Genomic DNA, 13,620 nt, shown 5'->3' with positions numbered 1-13,620 from the left:
TTCTTCATCAATTAATGTTCTTTGCCTCTTCGTTGATTGATTGCCCTTCTTTGGTTGTTTGTCTTTCATTTGTTTTTGACTATCAATTCACCAAAGCAAAACAACCACGACAATACAACCAACACTTCATCAGAAAAGAGTAACAATTTAGTGACATTTTCTATTCCTAAGGGAATTAGTAAAGATTAACAATCGACCACAACTACACTTCCTTGGAGATGGTTAGTGAAAGAATAATAATTTTATTGGGAAATTTTAACTTACAAAAGTGAGGGAGAAGTTGAAATCAGGTATGTGAGAAAACCGCGTACTCTGTGTATAATGCTTGGGTTCTTTTGATGGGTTGAGTCGGGTTTTTTTTTTAAAAGGGTCAATTAGTCTTATTTGGGCCATTCTGTTAGTTGAAGGGCATACATATAAACTTTTGTAACGGCGGGGATATATATGACCCAAAAATATAACTGAGGGTAAAGTTGACTAATTTTTCAAAGTAGAGGGATATTTTTGACCCTTTTCCCTACTTAAAATCATAAAAAGATGAGTTTTCTAGAAACCAATAATTTTTTTTTTTGATTGTCAGTATTAACATGTAAGTTTCATCTACGTCAGTTTATGGATCACAATTTCATACACTAATCTATATATCTATATAATATATTAAAAGTGTGAACACCTTTAGAAAAATGATTTGAACTTACCCTTCATTAAAAGACTCTTCTATAGACAAAACTGTCTTTTCACTATTTTTTAATTTATTATTTAATTATTTTTTTATTATATTAATTAGACTTACTAAAATATATGGGACTCCTAAAATATATGGTAGGAGAATTAATTAATATTTTTTTTCTACTAAACTTTCTAAAATATATGAGACTCATAAAATATATGGTAGGAAAATTAATTAATATTGAATCCTAAAGTATATGGGGAAAAATCAAGAGTTCTAAAATATATAAAAATATATTTTTTGAAGAAACAAAAACTACGATAAAAGTGGTTATTATGTTGTACGTAAATTGCATGAACTTGGTAAGCTATTATTATTATTATTATTTTATTGAAAAACTATGATTATTTTGGGGAAAAAAGAAGTTGCCTACTCTATCAAAAAAATTTCCATACAATTATAGGTACAACAGTATATATAAACTCTAACATAACTTCTATATGAATCTAATGTCAATTTTTATTTATGAATTCCTTTTATTTATGTGGTCAATCTTAAACTTGAATTTATATTTTATAGGATCATGCTTTTTTCTTTTTGATCTATAGGAATCGAATGTCAATTTTTATTTATGAATTCCTTTTGTTGATGTGTTCAATCTCAAACTTGAGTTTATACTTTATAGGATCACACTTTTTTTTTTCTTTTTATTGGAAACAAACACCAAGTTGTTGAAATTATTGATATCCAAGGTATTCCTATTTAGAAGGAATTTTCTCGGTTAGCAGTTATCCATCAATAATACATGATAATTTATTATTGTGACTATTAGAACATACTAACACTTTAAAATACATGACGTAAATCACAAATATATTTATCTCTATGATCATTAATACTATCAATAGTTAATTGATGATAAAATTCTATACCTAAACATGTTTTTTTTCCTAACCCTCATTTTTGTCAGTATAATAGAATTCAACATTTGTGTTATATATATTTTCTTTGTTTTCATTCAATCATTCTTTAGGATCAAAATTTTTGCTCAGACAAGAATTAATTGAATCAAAATCAAAGCTTTGTGATCACTATTATATATTTTTTTTATAGTTTACAGGTCGTAGATGAATGTCGGTTGGCTTTGAAGAATTTTTTGTGTAATGGTTCGGTTTGATTATATTATTTTGATATCTTTATTATCTTATTATTTTATTTTAATTTATAGATGTTAGATGAATGTGGGTCGACTTTGAATTTTTTTAGGTAAAGGTTAGATTTAATTGTATTATCGTAATATCTCTATTAGTTTGTTATTTTGTAATAGTTTACAGTTCGTAGACGAATCTCGATCGGCTTTGAGAATTTTTTGTGTGTAAAATTTAAGTTTAATTGTATTATTTTGATATTACTTTTACCATATTAATTTGTTGCAGTTTACAGGGGATAGATAAATGTTGGTCGGCTTTGATGAATTTTTGTATATAAATGTTAGGTTTAGTTGTATTATTTTGATATCTCTATTATCGTATTATTTTGTTATTGTTTACAAGTGGTAGATGAGTGTTAGATGACTTTGAAAAAAATTGTGTGTAAAGATTAGATTTAATTGTATTATTTTGATGTCTCATTGTATTGTTTTGTTGCAATTTACACATAGTAGATGAATATCGATTAAAGATTAGATTACATACTCAAAAGATATTAAATTTAATTATTATATTCATCTTTATTATCTAAATAAATATTCTATTTAATGTAATGCTTAAACTTATTAAAGTGAAGTACACGCGCAAGACACGTAGACCTAAACTAGTTCCTATTTATGCTCGTAATACAAGTGCCAATTTTTTAGGATAATAGATATTCCACGTTTAATTCTTAGTAATTTCGGGCTAATATCCTAATTCTTATTCTTGATATAGTGTTGTTGCAAAAAATAAAAGCACCTTTAATTAATTCATTGAATTGCCAGAAATTCAGAAAGTGAAAAGTACTAGAGTTAATATATAAATATTACCCTAAACTTGACACTAAATTATAAATTTGATCTTAAATTTTGACGGTATACAAATACGACCTTTAACTATTCAAAACTGCACAAATATGACCTCCGATCTTACGTGGAAAAACGCGTGTTCATCACGCAAAATTGAGCATGTCCAGCTTAAAATCTAAGGATATAATACATAAATATGACCCTAAACTTTGACAGTGCACAAATATAACCTTTAACTATTCAAAACTGCAGAAGTATGACCTTTAAATGACTCTTCACTATTATTTTTTCATTATTTTCGATTCAAAAATGAAAAGGACATCTAATTTCTTTTGTCATTGCAGAAAAAGAGTAATATTGAAGATTTATTAATTAGGCGGGTCAGCCTCATATGAAAAAAATCACGCGGGTATGTGTATATATTATAAAGCAGAGGACGAATTTAAGTTATATAATTTATCTAAATATTATTTATTTAAATATTAAATTAAAGATGAAACTATACTAATAATACAAAAATTATAGTTTTAATAAAACGTTATTAAATTAATGTTATTAAGGATAGTAGTAGTATATTAAATTAACGTTATCAAATTAACGTAATTAAAATGTTATTAAATTAACTTTATTAAAACGTTATTAAATTAACGAGGGACGGACCTACGTGGTTGCCATGGGGTTCACCCGAACCCCTTCGATAAAAAAATTACATTGTATATATATAAGATAGAAAATGTATATTTATGTATGTATATTAATGTTGAACCACATGAAACAAGACACTTAGATAGTCCAGTGGTGTTATTTGCTCTTCTTAGGCGCTTGCGTCAGCCTACTGCGCGGGTTCGATCCCTACTAGTTTTTTTAATTAAAAAAAAGTTAGGTGCTTCTACTATAGAAATAAATAAATAAATAATAATAATATTTTTTTTTTAATTAGAAAAAAGTTAGGTGCTACTGCTATAGAAATAAATAAATAAATTATAATAATAATAATAATAATAATAATAATAATAATAATAATAAAAACGACGTCGCTTTAACACAAAAAATAAAACTTTGACAGTGCACAAATATGACCTTTAACCATTCAAAACTGTACAAATATGACCTCTCTCTAAGTCGGCCCTTTTAACGACGTGGCACCGTGTGATTGGATTACCTTTCCACGTAGGCGTGAGTGAGACTCACGCATGGGGTTGCAAAATCGGAGGTCATATTTGTTCAGGTTTTGAATAGTTCAAGGTTCTATTTGTGCATTATCAAAGTTTAAGGATAAAGTCATAATTTGATGTCAACTTTAGAGTTATATTTACGTATTAACTCAATAATAAAAGATGATTAACTTTTGGTAAAAAAGAACAAAATATTACTCTCGTGTCACAAATATAGAGCTTAGAAATTAGAATCGAAAATTGAATTATTCGATGTGACAAGCTAGTGATGAAAATAATACTCTCTACGAATCTGCTATTACACAATTTAACTCTTCTCCGCAAATTCTTTCCGTTATTGAATGTGTAAAATAACTTGTTTCTCTTTATGACAACTCGACAATTTTTGACGTGTGCTACATCTGATTGTACGTAAGCCATTGGACTAACTAGTGGCTTTAAATCTTGTTTTATATGACCATGTTTGATATAAAAATTTTAAAAATAAATTGTAGTTTTGACATAATAAAAATATTATTAAAATCTACACGAATTTCAAACATATATATTTATATAATTATAAGAACATGTCACTAAGAGTGTGGTGAAAATATTTTTGAAATTATAAAGTATGATAATCTAATTTTTATACCGTAAAATTATAAAACAAAAATTATACTAACATATTATCACTACTATGTATAGCAAATAAATTACTGCAAATCATATTTATATACAAAAAGCGGAGCTAATCAAGGGAGACAAAGGATTCAATTGAAAATCTTCCAACGAAAAATTCTATTTCCAAAATAAGGTAAAAGAAGTGTTTTTTTTTTAAAAAAAATTAATTATTATTATTATGAACAGTTGAATCTCCTCAATATAAGATAAAAAGTTTATCTAGTGTAGTTATAAAGAGGGAGATAAAATTGTCTTTCATCATAAGTTCAAATCCTAGATCTAGTAGATGTGTAAGGTTGAGGCTAGCTGACTTGGTGAGCTCTCTACCTTTAACATAAATAGCTCAAACTTCATCTGAGGACAGAGCAGTATTTTAATTAAGGAGGTTTAAAATTAAAAAAATATGAACAAAATAATTAATTGAATGGGGTTTAATGTTCGCTATATGTACATAAAAAATAATTTTAAACTAGTATAATTTTCCTCCAATCTGAACCCCTCACTATTGACTAGCTCCACCACTAAATTTAACCCCCCTTCTTTCCGCTCTTGATATATAAATTAAAATTAAAATATGAGATTCTACATACAACATTCTAATATTTTCTTGAATATCATTGATTAAAGCATTCGGTATCCTCTCGAACTATGATCAAATTTATTACGATACACTTTAACTTCATGCGGGTCATATTATCTCTAAATTAAATTTTAGCATATTTTTTGTATTTTTTAGCTGATATGACATCTTTAACGTGAGTTTTATTTTATGTAATAAAGGTGTCACGTTAACACAAAAAAGTGACAAAAATACATTAAAATTAAATTCAGAAAAATAATAAAACCGTGTAAAGTTGCAGTATGTCCTATCAATTTTGTCCACATTACTAAATGCCTTATCTCAGTATCATTATATAAATTTCTCATTCGACCGTTGTCCATATATGTGTCAATGTATCTAAAATAGTCCCTTCATTCCTTTCTCTCGTTTCATATTCCCTACAAATCCTCTCCTCCATTCTCTCCCAATTCCTTTCCATCATTTTCTCTTTTTCCTTCTCCTCTTCTCATATTTTTAACATTCAAAAAAAATAAAAAAAATCTTCTTTTTCTTTTTTGGTGGAAAAAAGAACTAGAATAGTAAATACAACAACCAAATAAAAAACCATAATCCACCATAACTTTTTCTTTAAAAAAAAAAAAAAAGTTTCATTTTATCAAAAAAAAAAAAAAAAGATGTCATCTACTATGAATGATGATGATTTTGATTTTCAAAAAAGCAAATTTTCTCCATATGATCGTCTTAGTTGTGAAAATTCACCTATGAATATGTCACCATGGAACCAAAGTTGTAATTTAAATGACATAAATTTCTGTCAAAATGGTGATAATGATGGAAACCAAACTAATCACAAAATTTGTTTAATTGGTTCACTTGTACGTGAAGAAGGACATATTTATTCTTTAGCTACGAAAAATGATCTTCTTTATACAGGTTCTGATAGCAAAAATATACGTGTATGGAAAGATATGAAGGAATTTTCAGCATTTAAATCAAATAGTGGTCTTGTTAAAGCCATTATTATTTCTGGTGACAAGATTTTCACAGGACATCAAGATGGAAAAGTTCGTGTTTGGAAGGTACGTGCTGTTGAATTGTATGACTATCTCGTCTATAATAATTTGTTGCATAGAACAAAATATTGTCCTTTTTTAAAAAAATATGCAAATTTTCGATGGAGAGTTTGTTGATGTTTGAGTTTTTTTGTTGAATAGAGATACTATTTTTTGTTTGATTATGTTATATTTCAACATGTTTCTTCATGTGTTGGCCTGATGTTTTAATGCGCAAGTACGTGAAAAATTGTTTTGATAATGGATGGCGGTGATAATTGTTTTTAAATATGAAAAGGTGATATTTTTTTTGCGACATATTCTAAAGAAAAAAGTGTCACATAATTTGTGTTAAACTGCATATGACTTGTCCATGGTTTCCAGGGTGCTGCCTGTGATCAGAGGCGAACCCAAAATTTGAAAATAGAGGGCGCACTATTATCTTTAACATGGTCCTATCTATTAACTACGTAATTTGGCATACAATTTTTTTAAACTTAAAAATTACAAAAATATTTATGATCAAAGTATAAACTTCAAAATGATCAAATGACGTTAATTTAGTACTAATATAACAAAAGTAGATTATCCTTTCATACTAGACATCGACGCATTTTATATTCTGAAAACGGTCAATGATTGCATCATTGCTTATATTTACAAATACATCCTTCTCAATGTAACAAACTAAATAATCAATTAAAAAATGCATCACAATTACTGCTGCGCAACTCATTTTTGATATGCTTCATGGATTAAAAAGCTCTCTCTACAGTTGCAGTAGCGAGAGAATTGAAAAAGCTATTAGTTGAGTGTGCGTGTTCTAACGTATATTTAGTAGTCGTTTGGTCATGAAAATTATTTTCTTTTTTCGAAAAATTATTTCACTTTAGTGAAAAAAGTAAAAACAAGATGAGTTTGGGCATCAAAATTCCAAATATAATTCTGAAATTATATTTGGAAAAGTAAAAACAAGTTTTACTTGTTTTCACTTTTTTCATTCATATTTCTCTCACAAAATTTTAAAAACAACTTTAATTTATATTTATGATCAAACACAACTCTAATTCCAACTTCAACTTCAACTCTAACTCCAACTCTAAAAAATTATGATTTTCATGGTCAAATGGGCTATACTTGGCTAGAAGAGAACTTAGGAAAATTGTAAATTTTAGGGATATGATGTTGTGGGCTTGACAGTTTTGGGTTTGGGATTGAAGAATAGCCATGGCCCATAAATTTATCAAATAAGAATACACATTAAATTAGTTTAAATGGCTGGAGCATTAATTGTAAAGACAAAAACAAAAAAGGATGCTAAGCCGGGAGTCAAACCCGCGACATCCGGGTCAAGAGACCTTTCACCTACTTTCCAAACCAGTGCACCCAAATGACATTTGATATTATGGGTGCACAACTTAATATATTACCACGTTTTTACAATATTTATACATATATATATATGATTTTTTTAAAAAGTTACCGGGTGCACGTGCACCCTCACGGATCCATGTGGGTCCGCCTCTGCCTGTGATTCAGCATGGGAGAAAGGGGCGGAACTAAAGGTAGTTTAACAATTGTTTCGCGTTGCATGTTTGAATTCCAAATGTGGAATCTTGTATTTTCCAAATCCCTTTATTAGGATTCCTGGCTCCCTCACAACTCGTACATGACTATCTCATCCGAAAGTTTGAACAACTTAAGAGAGCATACTTTTATTTACTTAACTATACTTAAGTATGCATCTCAACAGGTACAGCATAACAATCCTAGTAGTTTCAAGCCTGCTGGAACTCTACCAACATTCTTTGACATTTTCAAGGTTTCACTAAGGCCAAGCAACTATTTCATGTCAGCAAAAAACAACAAAGCTTCCATTTGGATCAAACATTGGGATGCAATTTCTTGTTTAAGTATGGACCATAATCATGGCCTATTATACTCCGCGTCATGGGACAGAACGTTCAAAGTTTGGAGAGCTGACAGTTCAAAATGTCTTGAATCTGTTAAAGCTCATGACGATGCTGTCAATTCGGTAGTAGTTAGTGCTGATGGTATCGTTTACACGGGGTCAGCTGATGGTACAATCAAGATTTGGCAAAGGGAATTTACATCAAAAACAATAAAACATGTTTTGATGCAACCCCTTTTGGATCAAGAATGTGCTGTTACTGCATTAGCTGTTAACAAGTCTGGTTCTGTTGTATATTGTGGATCATCAGATGGGGTTGTGAATTTTTGGGAAAAAGAGAAGAAAAATTGGACACATGGGGGTGTACTAAAAGGTCATAAACTGGCTGTATTATGTCTTGAGTCAGCAGGGAATCTTGTTTTTAGTGGATCAGCAGACAAAAACATATGTGTTTGGAGGAAAGAAGGTTGTGTTCACACATGTTTGTCTGTGTTGACAGGACATAATGGACCAGTAAAATGTTTGGCTGTTGAAGAGGATAAAGAATCAACAAGAAGTGACAAAAAATGGGTGCTTTATAGTGGAAGTCTTGATAAATCTGTCAAAGTTTGGAGTGTTTCAGAAATGGCACCAATTATGCAATGAAATGTTTTGTTTGGTTGTTGGAGTCTTGATATTTGTTGTGTTTTTACACTCCTTTACAGATCATTTGGTGCTTCTTATTGTAATTGTAAGATATGTACAATTAAAATGGTGTGTAAATTTGTTGGCCATTGGTTTCTTATATAGCTTTTTTCTTTTTGGTACATAATGGATGAATGAAGTAGTAATTGTTTTTCTTGGTCATTTTCTTGGAAGAATATTCATCTGTTGTCCATCGACTATGCCTTTCAGTCTCATTCATACAAAATGAATGCACAAACTTGCATATTATTCGATACAAAGGAGAGACTACTCGACCAAGTTGAATAGATTCATAACCTGCTTCGATATGTTCCAAGCAAGGAAATGTAGGTAGGTTCAGTCGAACTGAACTGCTTGCTTCTAAGGTAAATATAACAACGCGACATGTATCAGCGTGCAGTCGTAAAGGTTGGCACTGAGGTGCGTTGCAATGAGAACATCCAATGGAGTCGCTTTAGGTATAGTTAACCCGGGGCTCTCTGTCAAGTCAATAGGTTGATCATCCACAGGCTTAGAAAACTAAAAAGCATGAAGAATACGAGTCAAGGTCAAATGAAGAACTTGTAGTGCCAGAGACGCGCCAGGACAAGATCATCCACCGGAACCAAACGGAATAAGCTCGAAATCTATGCCTTTCACATCAACATTACTCATCAAGAATCTATCTGGTTTTAAAACATCAGGATCTTCCCAAATCCCTTTGTATTTTCCACACATTTGACAATCAATCTTGTGCCAGTACTAATTTTATACCCACCAATTTCACAATTATCCATTGTTTCCCTAGGTCCTAATAGTGGACCAGCCGACCAGCAGGGTATAATCTTAATGTTTCTTTAATAATTGCTTGTATATAAACTAAATTTGATATGTCTGATCCATCAACTTGTCTATTTTTACCAGCATGAAGATCAATTTCTTCTTGTGCTTTTGTTAATATTTTAGGTTTGTTTAGGAGTAATGAAATTGCCCATGTTAGTGTCCCTGCAGTTGTGTCACTGCCTCCAAGAATGAGGGCCTAAACCAAAAAGAAACAACAAATTAGTGAGTTTAACTTATGGGCACCGACAGTGTAAATAAAATTTATATTGTTATGTCTTTAGGTAATGAAAGGTAACTATCGATAATAAGTATAACTATAGTTATTATCTTTGAAAATCAAGTTAAATTGCACTGATTATGCAAAAGTTTGTTTATGTTGTCAAAGGCGGATCCAGAATTTTAAACTTGTGGGTTCTCAAGGGCTCCTTTTCTGCTATTAAGCTATCCCTTGGTTTAGTTATGGGTTTCCACCTATTAATATTTATAACTTTTGACGATTTTTCTATGTAATTTTAAGCCTTACGGTAGCGGATATGGATTCTCGGGAACCCACACCTTCTACTCTACATCCGCCACTGTATGTTGTAGGTAGAACAACCAAATACATGATAAAGTATTTGCTATTAGACATTTTCGATTGAAAATTTTTAAAAGATTTTTGCATGTGTTTTCAAGTGTCTATTGTATAGATAAGTTAATCACATAAAAATATGTCACTATCTGTAATCATATGCATTCGCCTCAATAAGCTGTAAAACCTCTAGCATGTTTCAATTGAGACTGAGGACATTTTTAATCAGACGTTTTCGAACTCAGTAACCTACCAGGCAAGTGGACTTGATACTTGTATCAGCATCATATGGAAAACTAGAAAGTCCTTCTTGAAGTAATAACATGACATCGATAAAATCGTTCGCTGCAGTATCAGTAGTACTCTTAGCTTCAACACTTGTACATCTTGGTTTGTCACGATGTTCTTTTAACCACCCATCAAGTATAAAATCAAGTTCTTTGGGATGTTTGGATTGAATTTTAATAAAAAGTTTATAAGTAAAAAGACAAAAGTGATGAGTTGGTACTACTCTATTTTTGACTTTTGACTTATTTTGACACTTTTTGACTTAAAAATAAGTATTTAAAAGTATCTTTTTATTTTGCCAAATACCACCAAAATTGAAAAAATGCTTAAAAACTAAAAATACCTAAAAATAAGTCAATCCAAACACCCACTTAAGCTGTTTTTTTCATGATTTTTTCATGTCCATTTATACCAAACCAACCCAAAATTGGAAATGCATCTGATGGTACAAAAATTCCAATCAAATAGAAAAATTGATTTATTGCCTTTTGACATCTCCTAGCTTCATCATTATTACATGTTGCACCAACACCAAAATAACGTTTTCCATCTACCATTCTAGCGATTACGTTTAATGTTAAGTCCTCGAACCACCTTTTTAGCTCGACGAGCATTGGCCTGCATGCGAGTTTATTTAGAGGTGTTAAATTTAGCTCGTGAAATCATAAGTGTAATAACACGTCCAAAATGAAGGACAATTCTTCATCAAAAATAGGAAAAGAGAGTCACTCTCTCTATTAACACGAAAGAAATCAATTAAAATTTAGCGATAGACAAAATCTATCTATCTATCTATCTATATACATACATACATACATACATACATACATACATATATATATATATATATATAATGTGCACCTACCCTTAAAATTTGTAGTTGAAATGGATTAGCAACAAACTTTGATTCATAGAACTTACAAGAACTAAAACACATGTTATATATATATCATATGATCTCTTTATCGTCTTTGACTCATTTTAACTTATACAAATTCAACTCAATCGACCTTATTTGACACCAACTTTACCTGCCAGAATTGTTATCGAACCACAATTTGTACAACTAAAACACATGTTATATCATATGATCTATTTATCGACCCACAATTTGTACAACTAAAACATATGTTATATCATATTATCGAGCTATTTATTGACTTTGATTCACTTTAACTTATTTAAATTCGACTACATCGGCTTATTTGACATCAACTCTACCTGTCAGAATTATTATTGACCCACAATTTGTATAGCTCTTGGATCCCAATATCCACTTCAGACACTTGAACATGTTTGAGAGTATCAAGTCTTCGATTAGATAAAAGTTCAAACATCACAATCTTTCTCATTTCGCGCCAAAACGGGCTATAAGGTGCAAACCCGAAAACCGCATAATCATAGCCCATATGCTTTGCAGCCACAGTTGTGGGCCTGCTGGCTAAGGCCTTATCATTCAAAGTAAAGCATTCTTTTGCCATTTCTTAACTACTAACCACAAAGGCTTGGCGAGCGCCGAGCCTTCGATTAAATGCTGGCCATACTTATCGGCCATTGTGCCGAGCGTTCTATACAGAAGCTGCTCGGCACCTCCTAGTAAGTGGAGATGACCGATTATGGGCCATGCACCAGATGGCTCAGGTGCTTGTTTAAAATTAGAGTAATTTTTATTTTTGAAAATGAAATATAAGAAAATGAGTACTCCAATGAGTGGTAAATAGGAAGAGGTGTCCATGTTTTGGATTTAAGACTTTGAGAAATGAAAGAAATTGAGGTACGTATGTATGTTAAGTTAATTATAATGAATATTTTGAATCAATTTATAGGATTTGTTTCAACAACTTTTCATGTGTTATGTAACGTGAAGCATGCTTCCAAAACTTGATTGCATGGGGCATTATCATTGACTTATATTTTTCTTGTTTTAAAAAAAAAAATCATATGTATCAATAGTTCAAACCAATGCAAGTAGTTGAAGTAAAATTATAAATTTCATCGTGTGCTTGTTACTAGTTTTACTTTGACAGACACTCCTGATCCTCGATACAAGTTAAAATTCATGAAATTTTACTTTTCAAAACTTGATTCTTTAACTGGTAATGAAAAAGATGGAGGTTGTTGACAATAATTTGCATCGATTATTTGAGTAATACATGAAATCTCCAGAATCTAACTTTTCAAATGGAAATATAAGAACTTTTTAATTAATTTATAGGTTTGTTTCAACAACTTTTTGTGTTATATAGCATGATGCATTCTCTAAAAAATTGATGACATGGTGCATATTAGCGGGGTGGCTCAAGGGTGAAACTAGTAAAGCCATTGCTTTAGGCTTTTAAAATCTTAAGGCCGCAAAAAAAAATTAATTATTAATTTTATAATTTTATTTTATTTTATTTTATTTTTGACAATATTGAATATAGTAAAAAAAAAAACTATCATCATTCAATAGAAATATTTTGAAACTTTGAATTAAACTACTCAAATCTTTATAATAACTAGTTTAGGATACGTGTGTTGCACGTGTATTCAATGTTAAAGAAGAGAGTTGTGTGTATAAAAAGAACAAACTCATTATATTCGAATCAATGAATAGATGACTTTAATAATAGGAGAAAAGGTGTGAAATACACCTAAACTTTGGAGAAATTTTCTCTAACATGCCTCAATTTTGTGGGGGTCCTATGACCCCTCCCCCTCCCCTCCCCTCCCCAGACTATTTATTATCGTATTTTTATGGCATATATTTGTTAGCTGGACCACTGCGTGAATCACGCACATTGAGCACGTCAGGATCTGAATAGGACCTTTGCAGTAATAAATAGTCCAGGAGGTACATAGGAACCTCACAAAGTTGAGGTATATTATAACAAATTTCACCAAAGTTTAGGTATATTTCAATTTTTTTTCTCTTAATAATATATAGACAGTCAGACCTCTCTATAACAATCCCTGATTATAACGGTATTTCACTATAACAACCTGGTTTTCTTCGAAACATATTTTTCATCTTATATGTTACTTCTCTATAATGAAATTCTACCTATAACAATAACGACGTTTATTATAGTGGTAGACCCTTTATAAAATTACCTCTCTATAACTATATATTCAAATATGTTTTAATATTTATATTTTAAAAAAAATATATATTATGTACGTATAAAATAAAATATTAATGATAACGTGCAATTCATTGATTTGAAGTGAACTTAGATCCTTAGG

General features: G+C 30.4%; 1 protein-coding gene and 1 pseudogene across 1 annotated transcript; one reads left to right on the top strand and one right to left on the bottom strand.

Moving 5' to 3' along the window:
- The first annotated feature begins 5,465 nt into the window (after positions 1-5,465).
- Positions 5,466-8,838, top strand: LOC107849605 (protein JINGUBANG-like). The gene is made up of 2 exons (XM_016694161.2): positions 5,466-6,145; positions 7,872-8,838. Exons 1-2 carry the CDS (start codon positions 5,741-5,743, stop codon positions 8,673-8,675), a joined length of 1,209 nt encoding a protein of 402 aa, XP_016549647.1. The 5' UTR covers positions 5,466-5,740; the 3' UTR covers positions 8,676-8,838.
- Positions 8,839-8,905: 67 nt separating this feature from the next.
- Positions 8,906-12,130, bottom strand: LOC107850073 (annotated as a pseudogene).
- Positions 12,131-13,620: the final 1,490 nt, after the last annotated feature.

The sequence above is a fragment of the Capsicum annuum genome, chromosome 12, assembly GCF_002878395.1.
Source record: "Capsicum annuum cultivar UCD-10X-F1 chromosome 12, UCD10Xv1.1, whole genome shotgun sequence".
NCBI classification, from domain to species: Eukaryota; Viridiplantae; Streptophyta; class Magnoliopsida; order Solanales; family Solanaceae; genus Capsicum; species Capsicum annuum.
This window is presented reverse-complemented; position numbering and strand designations above follow the sequence as displayed.